This window comes from Silene latifolia, chromosome 10 (assembly GCF_048544455.1).
Source record: "Silene latifolia isolate original U9 population chromosome 10, ASM4854445v1, whole genome shotgun sequence".
NCBI classification, from domain to species: domain Eukaryota; kingdom Viridiplantae; phylum Streptophyta; class Magnoliopsida; order Caryophyllales; family Caryophyllaceae; genus Silene; species Silene latifolia.
In genome coordinates, this window is record NC_133535.1 from 23,141,556 (window position 1) to 23,160,369 (window position 18,814).

The window sequence follows — 18,814 nt, forward strand, 5'->3', positions numbered from 1 at the left end:
TCACATGTAAATGAACATTAAATCCTACTTCGACCCTAATTGTTTGCTAATTAATTGTTAACCGACTTAGCTAATTTCACATGTTAGGATTAATCTATTGGATGTTGCATTCATGCATATAACCGACGATATATCAAGTACGAATAACTTCCCTAATCATTAGTAGAGGCCGCTATCGAGGCGGGCGGGATTAGGTGTTCGATCAAAAGAGCTTCCTAATACGTACCCTCACCCCTTACTCCAGATCTCCGTGAGCACCCGTGTTCATTGGCATCCACGAGAGTCATTCTAGACATAGAATGCTAAGGGTAACGATTGCTTAGTGTTCATGTCACTACTTTGTGTCTTGACATGACACGAGGTATTCGAACGGTTCCAATTTCCCATAAAAATTGGTGGCGACTCCATACAAAATGCAAACGCTTGTTTTCGAGCCCCTTCACCAAGCGCCCCGTGGGCGGCCCGCATCCACGGTTTGGCGACTCACTGGGAAAATACACTTACGTGTAGCAAGGGTGAAACTCGAACAAGGTTAGGGAATAAGTTTGTACAAGACAATTGTCGGTTCTCATAACTCGGTCTTCCTAGATCGTTTAATTCGGCCTTCCTAGGCCCAGCCCAACCCATTCGACCAATCGTCCCGTCTAAACGGTCCTAATTCTTATTTGGGCCTAAGGATGGATAGCGATTGACGTCATCCATACCATGATGCTTACTCTTGTTTGTATCAAGGGCCTTCACTACTTGAGGAAATGGACTAGGAATCGGCCTTACTCTTGTTTGGCACGAGCCTCTCCACAGACTTCGGGTTTGATGGTTCGGTATGGCAACCCACCCTTTAAACCAAAACCCTTTTTAAATGCACTCAGCATCCCGTTATAATGCTTGTATATATGTTTGTACCTTACGTGATCACCATTTCTAAACCATGACGTTTTTGTTCAAAAATCAAAATCCTTTTCTTAAATAAAATTTCGAAATAGGCTTTCAATTAGCACAAAATCCAGTCAAAACTCTGTCCGTTTGTCGTGTCAAACTTCGGGCCTAAAACCCATTTCAAAACCAAATACAAAAAAAAAAACGTAAAAAAAAAACAAAAAAAACGTAAAAAAAAAAAACGTCAAAAAAAAAAAAAGTCCGAAAAAAAAAAAAAAAAAAAAAAGAAAAAAAAAAAACAAATCAAAAGATTTTCAAACCGTGTAAATGTAAATGTGTAAATTCAATTGGGCTAAGTTAGAATCAAAGTTCAAACCGTCTATGTCCTAGTCGGAACTCTGTCAAGTTATAAACCCGTCTTCCTTTACATTTTGGGGCTTTTCCAATTCAAGTCAAGTCCTAAGGCGTCACGCCGTTATTTTGGACTCCCTACCCCAATTCAGTTAGGATCTAAACATTTTTGACACCTCGAGTCACACGTTTCGAGGCTCAACACACGAGTCTCAATGGGCCTCGTATTTGAGTCTAAACTACAACAGTCTTCTTAACACCTATAAGAAAACCTCGAGTCCAGAATCAACATGTGTCATCAATCCCGTCAATAAGGTCAATCATATAAGCGTCACTCTGTCAAAGTCAACACTCGAGTCTAAAACTATAATCAAGCACCGTGAATCCAAACACGAGAAGTCGCTCACGACATTTCATGAATTCACAAGTCAAGTCTAGATTGGTCATCTTATCCATTTCTTTGTTGGTTGCCTTAGTATGCGTGATCCCATGTCAAACCGAGTATAATGCGCGTCATTTCTGTCGAGTAGGAATCCAGCAAGTTCTGTCAATCAACAAGGTCACGAAGCAGATCAAGCCACAATCACCATGTCTCTTCAAGACGTTTATGCCATGGTCCTACGAGTTCAAGCTACAGTGGAAAATTTGAGCATTCGCGTCCTCACCCTTGAAAATGGAATGGTGGAAAAGAACATGCCAACTAGGGAAACTTCTAATCTAGGTCGTCCAAAGTTCACCTCTTGCAATAACCATCGTCCTAGAAAGCCGAAAACAGCTGAAAGGAAACCTGGGAGGCATCAAAGGGTGCTTACTGATTTAGGCATGTCTTATGCCGATGCTTTGAAGAGACTTTCTGCCCAAGGTAAGCTACATCCAATAGGTCCGACTCCGGATCCACCTTTAGAGAAACAGGTGAACCTGTGGAAGGGCAACAAATATTGCTTATATCACCAAGGTAGAGGTCATGATATTGAAGAGTGTTTTCTCTTGAAACACACCATCCAAGATATGATCGAAGGGGGTATGCTTCCAGAGCCACCTTCCGTCAAGAAATCCAACAAGACCGGCCCTCTTGGGTCCAATATCATTAAACATGATGAAGAATCATCTCTAGACTGTTCTCATCTCCTCGATCCTTATGACAACGAAGATGTCAACATGCTTGAAGACGATGATATCCAAAATGGAATACTCATGCTTTCCATTACCTTCAACAATAAATTCTCCAAAATAGAAGGAGCCATTGATAGCCTAAACTCTCGACTTTCCAACATGGAGAATCAGTTTACTGAAATGGGTAAGAAGCTTGAGACCCAATCTTTCAGGATGAAGAATGTCCAGACAAACCTTCAACCTCACAGTCCTAAGGAGAAAGCAACAAATGGACAATCTATTCTTAGTTCTTACCATCGAGGAACCAAAATCAATAAAGGCATCCTCATGGATCCTTCGTCAAAGAAACCTAACAACCCTCCAAGGTCATTTACAAAGGCTTCCGAAAATAAGGGCGCACCTCCTAGGAAATTTACCAACATTGGTATTACATACACCGATGCCCTTCAGAGACTCATGGAACAACGAATGTTGAAGCCTATAGGACCTACACCCGAACCAGAAAGGAAATCCAAGTTCTGGGACGAGAACTCATACTGCGAGTACCATAGAGGCAAAGGGCATGATACAGAGAAATGCTACAAATTAAAACATGTGATCCAAGATATGATTGAAAACGGGAAGTTGTCCCTCTCAACTTTTAACCTACAAGGTAGCTTAGGCAATCCTCATGGATATACCAATTATCAAGAAACTCTTCTTGACTATTATCCTTTCAGTGTTCCCAATGATGAGGACGGGGTGCTCAAATGGGTGAATGCTCAAAGCCGGATGCCGAAGCCAGTTGCTGGAAGAGAAAATGTTCAAGCGTGGGCCGATGATTACGAGTCTGGGTCTAGGATTGAGTCAAAGTCCGAGTCCGAGTCCGAGTCTTAGGCTTTCTTTCCCATAATTGTTTTAATGTCTTTCTCCATTTCCATTCCTAGTGACAACCTGGGGGCTGTCCCACGAGTCACATGTCTTCTCAAGTCTATGTTGAATACATTTATTCTTCATTTCAATAAAAATACAATTCTCAATCCACATATTCCATCATATCTCTTCCTTTACCCTTTTCCTGTGACAACAAGAATTGGTTTGAGACATTTTAAAATGAACAACAACAACAACACATGTCAGTCAATGTGAGTGCACTTAAATGATGTTCCGTTCAAAGTTGTAAAGGACCTGAAACTCCGTGTTCATTTTCTTACCTATTCCATGTCTGGCAATAGAAACCCACAATATAACCCCAGTTTAGGACGAGCATATCTCAAGAGATTCTAGGACGAATCCAGACCATCTCCCTTGTTAACAATCCATGACGGAAGGCAAGCCCATTCCCCACAATAAACAACCCGTATTACTAAAGACCAACCCGTTTCACATACCAAAGGTGCTAGTCTGACCCAAATCCATGGTAACAAGCAAATCCAGGATGATACGAGTCATGATCAAAGACAAAGGCTCAATCGAGAGAAATGACCAGGATCAATATCCGACACGAAAGAGTCAAAATAAGAACAAGGTTCAAACAAGCAAGTCAAGTCAATACCCAAGGTCAAAGTTATCTTCAAAAACCGAAATCAAGAATCTGAGCAGAAATCCAAGATATACCCTAGACCAAGAATCCGAGTCTGAATCAAGAACGAGTATGAAATCAAATATGGAATACTGCTGAAGTCCAGATAGAATCAAGACGTCAATCAAGATGGTCATCTAGCACCCTCATTTAGCCTTTCACACATCATACCCTAAGTCCTTCTCGAGACCGTTACGGGGAGATAGTTAGGAATTTTGAGAATCCTCTCAAGCTCGTCAAATATACCCATCCTTTACGGCCAAGACATGGAAACTTGATCCCACGTCATTTTAACCTACCTTTATGTGCTCAGGCTACATCAAGCCAAGAGACTCCATTTCCAAGCCATATTACAAGCCATAATCCCATCAAGCCTTAACTCCACAAAATCAAGCTCCAGAGATTTGTTTCATCAAAGCCTCTTATTACCAAGCTCCACATTCCAAATATCCAATCCAGTTTCACCTTGACCCAAACACGGAGTCTTCAAAAACTTTTCTACTTAGGACGGGACAAACCCATATCATCCTTAGGGTCCACTTCTAGTGTGCTCACATGACAAGGAAATTTTTACAAAATTAATTATACCTCTTTGGTCTATGATCAGAGGGAGTTATCTCAAATCAATTCTTCGAGTCACCAAAGGAATATTACCCTTGTGACCCCTGCACTTTAAGGTCCTAACAACTTAGCTTAGGCACACACTAGAACTACGAGCATGGTTTGATTTCACCTTTTCAGGTGGATACGTAGGCAGTCCTTTCTTACACAAGAAGGATACAACCACAACATCCAAATAAAATTAGCCAAACCTCAGAACTACGATCTGGTTTGATTTCACTTCATGTGAATACGTAGGCAGTCCTCAAGGACACAACCATCCCCACTTCCAACTTTCAATCTCAACCACCATCAACTTTCAACCTCTATTTTCAACCATCCAACCTCAATTAACATCCCTTCTACAACCAACACCTCTATACTGGGGGCTCCTTATTGTCGCCCAGCCTCCTTTTTACCAAAGTCCAGAGCCATTTTCTCATCCTGGGGGCTTCTCTTCCAAGATGCCATCCTTCATTTATTCCTCTAAGTCTAGCTAGTGCTCGATCCGGACAATGACAAGGGTCTTAGATCGATTCTCCAAGTCATCGTGCCTCAAGAGGGGTCTCTTTTACAGCAAACGGTGGTGAAAGAAGTCCAAGTAGACAGATGATCCATGGCTCATGCCTTGCTTTTATATGCCATCATCATTCTTGCAATTCTTATACCTTTGGAACTGATACGCATTGTTACCCACACTTGGCTAGGGGTTGCGCATACTTAAGCAAAGTCTGTCAAAGTCATCCCTGTGTCGCGTCAAATCTAAATTAGTGTCGCGTCAGTCAAACCTAAGCCTATATTTCGCGTCGCGTCCATATAAGGTCTGTGTCGTGTCAAGTCCTATGTCTAAAGCCCATTTGAATATGCATATACGCATTACAAACGAAAATTTCTTTGAACAAGTTTTAAATGACTTTTAGAAAGAAACGACTTGTGTGTCTCCTCATTCGACGTCCATGCGATAATTGCTTACGTGCATATATTAGATTGCATTCTTGTGTGGCTACTAACCATGCAGGTAGGTATCCAGCGCAGCAGTATTTTGCAGTATTGCTCAAATCCTTATATCCATCAGCAGCAGTATTTTGCAGTATTGCTCAAATCCTTATATCCATCAGCAGCAGTATTTTGCAGTATTGCTCAAATCCTTTTCTCCAGCGCAGCAGTATTTTGCAGTATTGCTCACTCAAGATTTCTTCCATGGCGATCAAGATGTTCCTAATCGTCAATATATTCCCCAACAAGAGTTCGCTTGAGACCGACGCAAGCAGATTCAACCTCAAGTTTTTGCCAGAGTTCGCTTGAGACCGACGCAAGCAGATTCCCCAGCAGTTTCTACCGACGTCCTGCTACCCTCGATATTATTGTTTCCTCACGGAGTTCGGCAAAGGTGTCATTCTCCAGAAGTTCCCAAACCAAAGCCTCCTTCCTTAGGTTCGTAAACCCAAAGTTAGGATTCTTACCCCTAGATTCTTAGATCCCAAAATGGCCTCCTTTAGGTTCATAAGCCTTTAATCTCCCACACCAACGACCTTAGGTTCATAAACCCATAAATCCTTTTGAAGTTCCCATACCATAGGAAGCTTGGATGCATGTGTCCAAAACAAGAATTAGTAAACCAGTAGTTCCTAAACTTAACCCTAGGATCCCAAATCCTCTTAGGTTCACAAGCCTTTAAGTTCTCATACCAGCCGTCCTTTTAGTTTCATATACCCAGGTTCACACACCTAGCTTATTTTAAGTTCCAAAATCCCTAAAGTTCATATACTTATACCCCTTAGGATCATAATCCTTTAGGATCATCACTTCCTTAGAGTTCCTACACCCAAACCTTGGTTACCCCTTAAGTTGAACTTATATTTGACCTCCTTCCCGTCGATGCTTTCCTTTAGGGTCCCACACCCTAGCACAATCCTTATATATCTTTTAGGTCTTACCCTTAGCTCCTACGCTTACCCTTAGCTCCTACGCTTACCCTTAGCTCCTATACACCTCCGGAAGCATCTCGAGAAAGAAGTCTCAGGTATGGTCTCTTCTTATGGCTGGCGAGCCTCCTTACGTAGTCTAATGGACTTTAAACGACCCTCCCCGATAGTCGACAGACTCTAAAATGTTCCCGACGACAGGTCCTTGGCTCAGACCCCTTGAGCCGCCTCGCGTCGCCATAGTCGTCAGGTTGTAATCTTCGATTGACCTGATGGCTATACTTTGACTTTCGCCTTGTCCAAGCCTTAGTCAAAGTGGGGGCTCTGTAGACACCTCGTTTCTGCACCCCTCGCAAACCACCCGGTGATGATTGGGCCGCATGTTTGGTACGCGGAACGATTTGTGACAATTCGTAAGATTATCGTCAAGTGATTGCTCAAATATTAATGTCTACCTCTTGGTTGTCATCTAGGTGTCATTACGGTCGTTTTGGCAGTAATTAGAGTACATTTGGAGTCCGGGTCAAAAACCGTCTTCATTTCCTAAAACCGTCAAATACCGAGTCAAAGCAATGTGCTTGTCTACCTAAGGTTAGGATGTCATAAAATGTTGAGATTATGTCTCATTTTGAGTCTCATGTCACTTCTTTAGGCTAAACTAAAAGTTTACATTACAAAATGTGTATTTCATTTAGCTAAAATGACAACCCGAACTTTAGGCCCACTTTTCGAGGTCATAACGACTTTTTTGGGTCAGGCCTATTTCACAGAAAGTTCTAGATCTCTTTCTTAGCTTTCCAACGCCACCGAAATCACTTTAATCCGAGTCTTGTAGAGAAAGTTATGCCTAAAATACGACAGGCTGTCAAACGCGTTTTCTACGCGCAGAGGAACCTACCCGGGAAAGGACGCGACAGTCTTTGCGCCTCTTCCAAGGGACGCAGCACCTGCTGCGCCTTTTCCCAGGGCTTTCTTTTTGTCCAAGTTTCCGCGTTTAACCTAAGTCGGTTATTTCCGGATCTTTCCTTCCGTATCCTAGTCTTACCATAATTCCGCGTGTGTGATTAGTATAAATAGGAGCTTTCGTTCCTCATATTTCTCACGCGAGTGTCCGCCCTTCTCTTCTCCCTTTGCATTCTAGACTTCGTTCTTACTAATTGGCGCCTACGTGCTTGGACTTCCGACCACGTAAGCTCGGATCTTTCCGGGTACCAGCCTCTCCGTTGCATGACCGACCAATTTGACCAACTACACTCAATCAACCAAATTAATCAATCGTTTTCCTCTTTCGAGGGCACTCTTTCCTTGCATTCGCGTCGAGCATCACTAATCGATATCTTAGTTCATCTCGTTCCGTCAACATGTAAGTCTGAGGGTGTATAATCTCTTTTTATTTATTGTATTTTAATTATTGTATAACAATTGTAAGGTTTATGTCGAAAGTACCTCATTAAAACCGATTTCTAAAACCGTCTTTAAAACCTTTTTTGCGGATTTCCAGTAGACAGACAGTCGAGAAAAGACGCAGCAACTGCTGCGCCTCTTCAAAGGAGCGCAGCACCTGCCGCGCCTCTTTGTGAGGCTGCCGCAGTTCCTGCTTCTTTTCTTCTTCCTCCGTCCTCTGCAATTCGTATCAAATTTATTTGTTTTGATTGTTCGTCTGTTAATTCTCCGTCATAAAATCATAATAATTAGCATGTATATTGTATCATATATTCCATCATCATTCACATGTTTAATTCATCTAATCTGACTTAAATCCCAAGTAATTCATATTTGCGGGTTTTCGTCACTAATATTCAATTCGAGTTCTAGGGATTCAATTCGTTCATGTTGAGTTTCTGGGATTCATTGTTGATATATTTTTCATCATGTTCATTGTTAATCCGCCATCAATTCATCATGTTTAGTTAATTATTCGCTTGTTTGGTTCGTTCATTAACATCGACCCTTCACATGTTTAATCTGTCTTTGTCTCCGTTTCATCCATGTTTATTGTTTTTATGACTCAATCATATGTTAAATAATCAGAAATCACTTTCATCCGAATAAATAATTAAATCAATCCATTAAATTCACCAATTAACGTTAACAATTGCGATTCCGGCTTCACGGTCGAGTTCGTCCTTGGAACAGACGCGAAAGAATCGCGCCTCTTCCAAAGGGCGCAGTGTCTCTTCTTTGTTCCAGACGACTTCGTCCCCGAACTCCTTTTACGCCTTGACCTAGATTAATTAGTTTACGTATTAATTAACTAATATTCGTAATATCGCTAATTCCTGTTCGTTAATTTGTTATTTTATTCTTTTGTTCCTTTTTATCAAATTGTCCGTTTTAAAGGTATTTTCGACATAAACCGCCTAATCCAATGTAATTAATGTAATTTCCATTATTGTAATTTATTTTATTTATTTTATTGCTTATATGCCTTCACATGTAAATGAACATTAAATCCTACTTCGACCCTAATTGTTTGCTAATTAATTGTTAACCGACTTAGCTAATTTCACATGTTAGGATTAATCTATTGGATGTTGCATTCATGCATATAACCGACGATATATCAAGTACGAATAACTTCCCTAATCATTAGTAGAGGCCGCTATCGAGGCGGGCGGGATTAGGTGTTCGATCAAAAGAGCTTCCTAATACGTACCCTCACCCCTTACTCCAGATCTCCGTGAGCACCCGTGTTCATTGGCATCCACGAGAGTCATTCTAGACATAGAATGCTAAGGGTAACGATTGCTTAGTGTTCATGTCACTACTTTGTGTCTTGACATGACACGAGGTATTCGAACGGTTCCAATTTCCCATAAAAATTGGTGGCGACTCCATACAAAATGCAAACGCTTGTTTTCGAGCCCCTTCACCAAGCGCCCCCGTGGGCGGCCCGCTGTCCACACATGTTAATAATAAATTTATAGAAACGGTTTTCATTACAATAATCACGTACTATACATACATATTCTCATTGTAGGGGGAAGCCATAGTTTTTTGGACGACATCAACCGACGAGCGATACTATTGATTTGTTCTTCATATGAAATTCTGTGCACAGAGAACGCCTTAGGACTCAAGAATCCGTAAGTGTGAATTGGGACCTTCCACTCAGCGAACTGATTATTGAGGTACCTATTACGCCACATGGAACCAAGATTGTTATTGTACAAATATCATTATTCGTAAATGGAAATGACTAAATAGTTTTATTAATAAAACTTACTTCATCAAAATCAAAATGTGAACAACATCTAAATTGTCAAGGTCGACAAATTCCATCAATTGCTTCGGGTCCAGTATGGCTATATCAGCTGCGCCCATAATTTCCTTTTCAATGTTAATCATGACTACATCCCCCTGTAGGTGACCTCTTTACAGCCAGGTTGTGCAAAGCCTTCAGCGAAGCAGTTTTCATCTTTTTCTTATATTCACACGATTCATAATAAGAATCATAAGCAGGCTTGACCGCAACAACTTTCGTTGACGTAGTAGTAATTGCTTTAGCTGCCATCATGGCTTTGCTTAAGTTTTGCAAATGTAAATATTAAAGTACTTACGATATGTTAATATTCGTACCCTAATATATTTAAAGAACAAGTAATAATTAACGTCTGCATATAGGTACCTCGGGGATGAAAACATTGATGAGGTTGTCAGACCATTGCACATAAGAGCTTAGGGCTTCTCTCAAATAAGTGATCTCCTCATTAGGAAATTGTACTTTTACTTCCCAATACTCATCTTTATATAATTGGGACACTTTCACTTTCCTGCAATTGTGACGAAGGGGTATACCATGAATCTTAACTTGCTGAAGCTGGTTGTAATTGAACGCGTATCCCCTGGCAACAGCAACTTTATGTTTCCCCTGTAATAGGACATACGACAAGCCACCTTGCAATCGCCCTTCACGCCAGCTTTAATCAATTAGTACACATACATTCACTACCTTTAATAAATTTCATAAGTAAAAAACGTGTATGATATGAATAATTATAAACTAGCAGCTATTACCTTTTTCGGTGTTGAGATGAACATCTGATCATCAACTACCTCCACTTCATCTTGTGTCATGGCCTTCCTGGCATCCACTCCCTCTTCAACTGCCTGATATCGATCCTCGGCTCCCACTTCACTTTCCTTTCCCATTTCCTTCTCCCTTATCATGTCATCCTCGGCTTCCTTCTGTACATTAACACTTGTCCATATAACACGTACTGATTTTCCAAATCATATAACACACTGTATATAAGACACAAATAATATTACCTCTTTTTCCTCCTCCTCCTCCTCCTCCTCCTCCTCCTCCTCCTTCTCTGCTTCCTTTATGACTTGTTGAACCATATCCAACTCCTTTTCGGATGGCTTTTCCCCAGTTTCCAACATTCTCACCATCAGACTGACTATTTTGTGTAGTTGTGTAGTAGAAATTAATGGCAGCATATATAGTTGTAAATTAATTTTGTTGGTTCAAATACAGTATTTATAGATTACCTTCTTGGAATCATCACCATGTCGAGTAGTTTTTCCAAAATACTTAGTGATACCAACATGCGTTCCTACCCCTCTCACACGACCTGGATGCGCTGCTTTGCCTATTGCTCTAGCAAGAATGTCATCACGTCCTTCAGGCTTCCATTTTCCTTCTTGTACCTCCTTCTCACAGATCCTCTACATACACATAAAACCATTAAGCAACTCACAATTATATAACTCCGACTATCAGTGGTAGGAGTGACATATTTATTCAAACTTACAATTTTCTCTTTGATGTCCTTATCATATTCAGTTTCCGTCTTTCCATTCTTAGGAGTGCGACCTTTCACCCAAGCGTCGTGACGACTGAATTTTCCAAGCTTTGCCTACAATTCATTCATCACATTGATATCCTCTCAAAATATGTATGATTACTATGAACATATATAACATTCATCACCTAATAATCTAATACTATAAAAATTATGTATTTAAAAGTTTTTTCTTAGTCAATCTATAACCAGCTCGGGAGCCGTAAAACACGGCCTTTTTATTTGAAATGTTAGCCTTGTTCCTCTCACTCATAGCCTTAATCAAATAAATTGTATCAAGAAACGTAAGCATCACCAAACACTAAACTAAGTATACTTCTTTACTTATTATTATTAAGTTACCTTTATTTGTCAGACTGCTTATAAACGATATAGCTATCCCAATGGTCTTGACTGACATACGGATACTTCTTTTTTGGTGGTTTCTTGTTCATCTCCCCGGTTTCCTTGTTGAACAAGTGGTTCTCACCAATCTTTAACTTTCAAGATCTGAGGGCTTCCCCTGTCATTATTTTAGGTATTTATCATACATTTCGGGGACAACGTAAGCTAACTGCATATATGATGAGCATAGTTGGTACAAATGTTTCGGCTAATACACATATCAACTAGTAACTTAATTTCAGTTAAAATATTTATTATTGTTTATACATACCTTTATTCTGTTTATTAGCATGATGTTTCGTATTTTACTCAGTTCACTGATACGCGGCGTACCGAGAGGCACAAACTGTTTTACACAACAACCAATCCAACTCGCAAAATACCCGATATTCTCACCATATGGCAGCCCCGTATCTTTATTCAATTGTAAAGGATTAGATATCTTTGAATTTATTGCTTCTAGGGAAACCCTGTGGCGCATTCGACCCGCAGTGTGTTGCAAATTATTCTCATCACCTGAGTCGTTGTCTGACGCATTTCCATCGTTTCTTTTGCGCTTTTCGACCATATCTAAAGCAGAAATTAATAAACAAATAATAATAATGAATACTTATAATAACAAACAAATCTCTAGAGAGGAGGGTATATTATTTCTTTAAAGAGGAGAATCCGGATTGATCTGGCGGTGGCAATGACGATGATGACGATGACTGCGACGACGATGAGGTAGACTGGTAGTTGAGGGGATGCTCTGTGTTTGAGGATATTATGTGGGGGAGGGGATGCTCAGAGTATATGTGTGAATAATACAACACTTGCAAGACCTTGTTTATTGGAAAGTAAGAAACACGGTATAAGAAAAACAGTTATATTTTGTTTCCAAACAGACTACGGTTTTGTTTGAAACCGTAATTGATTAGTACTATCTAAAACGGGTTAGAAATAACCGTTGTCTTCAATATTTTCATTTTGTTTGATTTTCCTGCCAAGAAATAAAGCATCATTTTTATATACATAACAACAGCCTGAACTGTATAACTGTACACGTCCAGAACAATGGTTTAGGTATAGCCGTTTTACTTTATATTTCATTTTGTTTGATTTTACCGCCAAGAAATAAAGCATCATTTTTATATAGATAACAACTGCCTGAACCGTTATAACTGTACACGTCTTGAACAACGGTTTAGGTATAACCGTTTTATTTAATGACTAGTTTTATTCCCGTGCAAAAAATGCACGTGTCGTAATAGCAGGCGCTATCATTAGATACATGAACATATAATTGAGCGTGATTAAATACCGTGACAATACAAATAGTCCATATTTGGAGATTCGAATATTTTATAAATATTAGATTTGAATATGAGATAATATACAATCGTATTTTATTAGAATTATATTAAAGGTATTTGACATGTTAGATACGCTGAATGTATGTAAAATTGTAAATTGCAACATTTACATAAATGGTGACATTTTAACTTATGTTTTAACATAAGCAATTGAAATAAGAATAAGAGATAGAAATAAGAGGAATTGGCTTGAGAAGAGAAGGTAATTAAATAGTATAGAAAATATGGCAGGGCCCACATGTAGAAACTCACCGGCCAATCAAAAGCCAGGAAAAAACTTGGCTTTTATACTATGTAGATTCATTTTGTTTGATACGATTTTTCCTTAACCCGCCCGCTGCAACTGCAGAAAAAGTTTACAACAGCAGTTTGATATATATATATAATAGCAAGACAATAATTACACATAGCGTAAGATATCTTGATTATATTGCTGATATTTTCACGGCTGCGGGAACGTTTTTTGGATTGGCTAGTCTCTTCATTAACCCAAATACCTTCATCATGATCATCCCGTGTATATATATTTGGAATTTTAACATTTTAAACATCATTACCAAATTGCGATATAGCACTGTGATCAAGTCCTTCAAATTTGACGTCTTCGTCATCTGAAATTCAGCGATGGCAAGATAGAACAACTGATCACTTCTTATCCATAGGATCGGTAACATAAAAACACATGTTTTGCTTGTGACGCTAATATAAAAGGATCGTCCTTGTTTCCAACCTTTTCAAAATTTACTAATGTGAATCCTAAATCATCCTTTCTAACACCATTGTTGTTGTCAATCCACTTGCACCGAAATAGAGGTATCTCAAAATCCATGTAGTCTAAAATCAATATCTCTTGAATAACACCATAATATTGCATTGTACCCAAAATAGGATTTTTATCCTTTGAACTAGCAAAGTATATTGCCTCAGAATGTACGCAAACTCCACTATTTTGCATTGTGCTTGCCTCATCTTGAATGCGGGTGTGGAAAGTGTACCCATTGATCGCATACCCGCTATAAAAAGTTGCACGAGAATCAGGACCGAAAGCGATATGTCGTAGACTGGTTGAGCAATCATCAATTGGGTTGTCATCATCGTAAATAGTATCCTTAAACCAGTCACTAAATTGCTTGTAATGCTCATTTGCATACCACCTTTCGTTCTCATGAGGGTTATTTCCCTTAAGGTAACTCTATTGTTCCATACTGTAAGACTGGACTTGATCATCGTTAAATAGAACGTATGTATGAGCTCTATGTCACATGTCAGATGACATATCCTTGGAAACACGACCCCTTAAACCTTTTCCATTCATCCAGTCACTATGACGATTCGTAGGAGCTCCAATTAACTCATCCAAGGAGAGGTACGCGTAACAATACGAAAGAGCTTCATCGATAATTGCTCGCTCAGGAATACACCCCTCTGGACGATACTTATTAGATGTGTAATCCTTGTAAACTTTCATCAATCATTTGAATGGGTAATGATATCTCCAATACACTGGCCCAAGATACAAAACCTCCCGGACTAGGTGGACAGTCAAATGAACCATGATAGTGAAAAATGAGAGAGGAAAATACATTTCAAACTGACAAAGACTGGTGACAAGGATCTCTTGCAAAGTTTCCACTTCATCGGGATCAATGACTTTACTGTTGATTGATTTGAAGAAATAGAAAAATCTAATTATAGCATGACGAACCTTTAGAGGTAGAATGGAACGAACGGCCACAACTAGTAGTTGTTGCATCAATATATGACAGTCATGTGACTTTAAAACAGTAAATTTTAGGTCCTGCAATGAAACAAGGCTTCTAATATTAGATGAATAGCTCTCTGGCACCTTAATACCATGCAAGCATTCGCAAAACTCTTTTTTTCTCCTTTTTTGAATGAGTATGAGTTGCAGGCGGCAAAAAAGTCCGATTTCCTTTTGTTTTAGTTGCCAGCTCAGTCCTAATACCCATATAAACCATATCATCCCTAGCTGCCTTGTCTTTTGTCCTACCCAGAACATTCAACAGAGTATTAATTATATATCACAAACATTCTTTTCAATGTGCATAAAATCTAGGCAGTGTCTAACCGGGAGGTCACGCCAGTACGGAAGTTTGGTAAAAAAAAATGTTTTTTTTTATAACCACGAGTAGACAACTTAGGTCCCTTCTTCCCATACGTTATCTCAATATCCTTCACTTTCTCATACACTTCATGATCATTCAAAATCTGAGGACTCCCACGTTGCTCAGGCACCCATTTAACGCCTTGTGAAGCTTACGATAATGATGATCATGGCATAACCATCGACGATTTCCCCTGTTGTGAGATCCCTGAAAAAATCTCCTTTTTGAAAATAAATAAATAATATGGAGTTTTTATAAAGAAAACATACAAAAACAAGTTAACGGAAAAAGCCCCTTTTGATCCCTGGCATGGGGACTGATCCGTCACTCCGGTTTGAACCAAAGACTGCGGATTCGGGGGTAAAGGTACGGTCAGGGAAGATGTTAGGCACACGGACCGCCCATCAAACTGACGGCCTCTACTATTTATTTATAATATTATATATTTGACGAATATAAGACAGAGAAAAGAAAGTTATACAATTTTATACAAGACGCGAATTAAATAGGTTAGTTTATATAATAAAATAGAGAAAATAAATAAAAGACAAAATAAAAGAGCTAATTAAAAGAAAGAGTAGAGAAAATTTTATTTGAATCCGGTACCCTCAAGCCTATGTGGATGTTGGCTATTAATGAATTTCGACTTTGTCGTAATTTAACGGCTCTTATGCGCTTATATGGAACTGGGACAATTTATTTGTATGGCTTGATTTGAAACTGGAATAAAATATTTTTGAGACGGTGTTTAAAGTATATAATTACCGGTCTTGAATTGGATCTCTCGATATTGTATTCGTGCTTCGACGTCTTTCTGCCTCTCGCTGTTTTTGAAAATCTGTCGCCTTATCTTCTTCTCCCCCGTCTTGAATGGACTAGGATGATATTTATATTCATTAGAGTTTGTAGTTTATTTAGATTAGGAATAAGACAAGATAAAGTTCCAACTCAAAAACTTTCACCGCTTCTTCGTTTTTGTTATCTACTCACAATTGTCTTGCTATATTTCACTCAGTCGTTTTGCTTGTGACGGAGATACCCGTCGCAAACTTGTGACGGATCAGATAGTACCGTTTAAATGGTAAATGGATAGACAAGTGGTACTGTGCAAGCATAGCACTTACTGACATTTGAGTAATAAAAAAACATTTTCTTACTTTCCCAATGCATCATCTTTACCATACAATTGAAAAATCAAAAAAAGTCACGTCCAAAATTCATTTTCACTCTTTTTAATTTTTCTTCTCTCTCTATTTTCAAATTTCCAGATCCCAAAACTCTTTATCATTTTTTTCAACTTCATACAAATTAACCTGAAATCCAAATGAAGTCAATGATCCAATATGTCACCATTTTAGGCTATTAATATGTTATTATCTCAGATCACTAACATTCAGCTATTACTGTAAACAAACATCTGCATAATGGAAACATATTACATATGTTCACAAACATACTCAATATGTCAACAAATGTTTTATATTTCTTAATTCTTAAACATACAACAAACTGCAAATAAAACCAAAGAAACCAACAAGGCAACTATAACTAATTTCTCGCTTTTCCTATGTTTCATGATTTCAATATTTAATTCTACAACAACCATCTTCAACTTTTCATTTTTGATCTTCAGATTCTTCATTTTCTCTAGCAAGTCGTTTTTCTTCTCTAAGTCTTCACTTTCCGTCATGACATCAACAAATTGAAAAAAGCCACAACTATTGTACTGCAAGTGTTGAACAATAAGGAAATGATTATGCAAGATATAATTAAATTCAATTACAAAAATAAAACCGTATTACAAAAATAACATACCGGCCAAAGAGAACACCCATAAAACGTTTTACCTACATGTTCTCCATGCTTCACTGTCTTCAAGACTGCACCTATATTATGTTTGCATAAAACCGTATTTTTAAGTCTTGAATTCCATGAATTAGATGAAGATGCACAACTTTTTCCCATCACTACGAAAATGTAACAACCTTCATTTAACATGTGACCACTTCAATCGAACCACTCAAGCAACATACATCCCATAACTGGTTACATATATACTTTCATTCAAATGTATATACAGTTGTCCAATATATTACTATTAAAAGAACATTTGGTATCAATTTGACAATCATTAAAATTATAACAAATTACATTTTTAAACTCATTGACAAATTACTGACTACTAGAGATATACAGTCTGAAAATGATCGCATACATAGATTTTTCATGTAAGTATATATTTTCTTTATGTTACCATTCATTGAATAATAATGAATGGTAACATGAATACCAAAAATGTCAACATATAGACCATTCAATTACTTTTATTAGCTTGTTGACAAAAATTTTTGATACCAAGAAAATCAAACAACAAACCCAGAAAAATATCAATAAAGTTAGAGAATCCAACAACAAACCAAGGAAAACAAGCAACAAATCTAGAGATTCAAATAATAAATCCGGAAAATCAATATACGAGAAAGATTTTTCAACTCACACGACAGATTTATTCAAAACCTTAGAAAATCATTATATAAAACATTTCTCCACTCACATATTCCAAACAAAATGAACCAAAAATAATATCATGATGATTCTAAACATTTGAAAATAAATAAATTAAGAAAATTACTTTTGACATTGTTTTTTCTTCTTTATTTTTTTGTTGTGTTTTGATGATGCCAGAAGATGAGTAAGAGTTTTTTGTATTCTTTTTTTTTTATGATGAGAGAAGTTTTTAATTTTCCTTGAAAATTGTAATCTAATCCGTCTGATATCACAATGTCACCATTTTTAGTTGATTTGTGAAGAGTTTATGAGGGTTTGATATGAGAGAGAGAGGAGAGAAGATGAAGAAGAAAGAAGATGAAATGAGAGATGATGAAAAATGTGGACGTAAGAAGATGAAGAATAAAGAAGAATAAAGATGCTTTTGCAAATTTATGGACAATAATTACCGTGTATGCACAGTATCCGTCAGAAATTACTATGTATGCAGAGTACGGTTTGTCTAACCATTTAGCACTTAAACGATACTATCCAACCCGTCGCAAGTTTGCGACGGGTATCTCCGTCACAAGCAAGAATTTGTGTATTTCACTACCTTGCCCGCGAATCTAGGATAATGTTGTACCTCGCATATTGTGTCGGACTGTTGTTTGCATGTGCTTCAAGTGTGAAGTCACTAAATGATTTCAAATAATTCACGTATTGCGGCGTAAATAGAAACATAGGCTGGACTTTAGTACAAAGTTTTGCTATTAATTTTGTGGCCCATTTTAGCTAAATTTATCGTAGATAATCGGGCCTCTCTAATGCGTAACAGTCCAATTATTCTTTTACGTACAACATCGATCCATAACCAGGTAGGTTACCTCGTTATCTTTACTTATTAGGCCCATTTATGAATAAACATCCTCTGGAATGGAATAAAAATACGAGAAATTGTCAAACTGGATTGGAAGGAAATGGAAGGCTTTAAGGGTAGTTTTATGCCATTTTACTGATTTCCTGAAAAATAAGCGTAAAGAGTCTTTAATTATAACATTGTCAATTTTCATTTAGTCATTAAATTTTAGCCTTATCATCGGGTACCCTCAAGGCTAGGTAGACATTTTGAGGTGTCTACACCTGTACACATGCTTGCGAGAATGTTTCAAATATTCTGATTCAACATCCCCCACACAATGGGCAAGCCTCTTTCCCATGTACA

The 18,814-nt window shown here is 38.2% G+C and overlaps 1 protein-coding gene across 1 annotated transcript; it reads right to left on the reverse strand.

Moving 5' to 3' along the window:
* Nucleotides 1-16,297: 16,297 nt before the first annotated feature.
* Nucleotides 16,298-18,004, reverse strand: LOC141608885 (uncharacterized). The gene is made up of 4 exons (XM_074428227.1): nt 17,735-18,004; nt 16,918-17,069; nt 16,613-16,828; nt 16,298-16,519 (listed from the first exon to the last, which is right to left on the reverse strand). Coding segments are annotated over exons 1-4 (393 nt in total). The 5' UTR covers nt 17,736-18,004; the 3' UTR covers nt 16,298-16,495.
* Nucleotides 18,005-18,814: the final 810 nt, after the last annotated feature.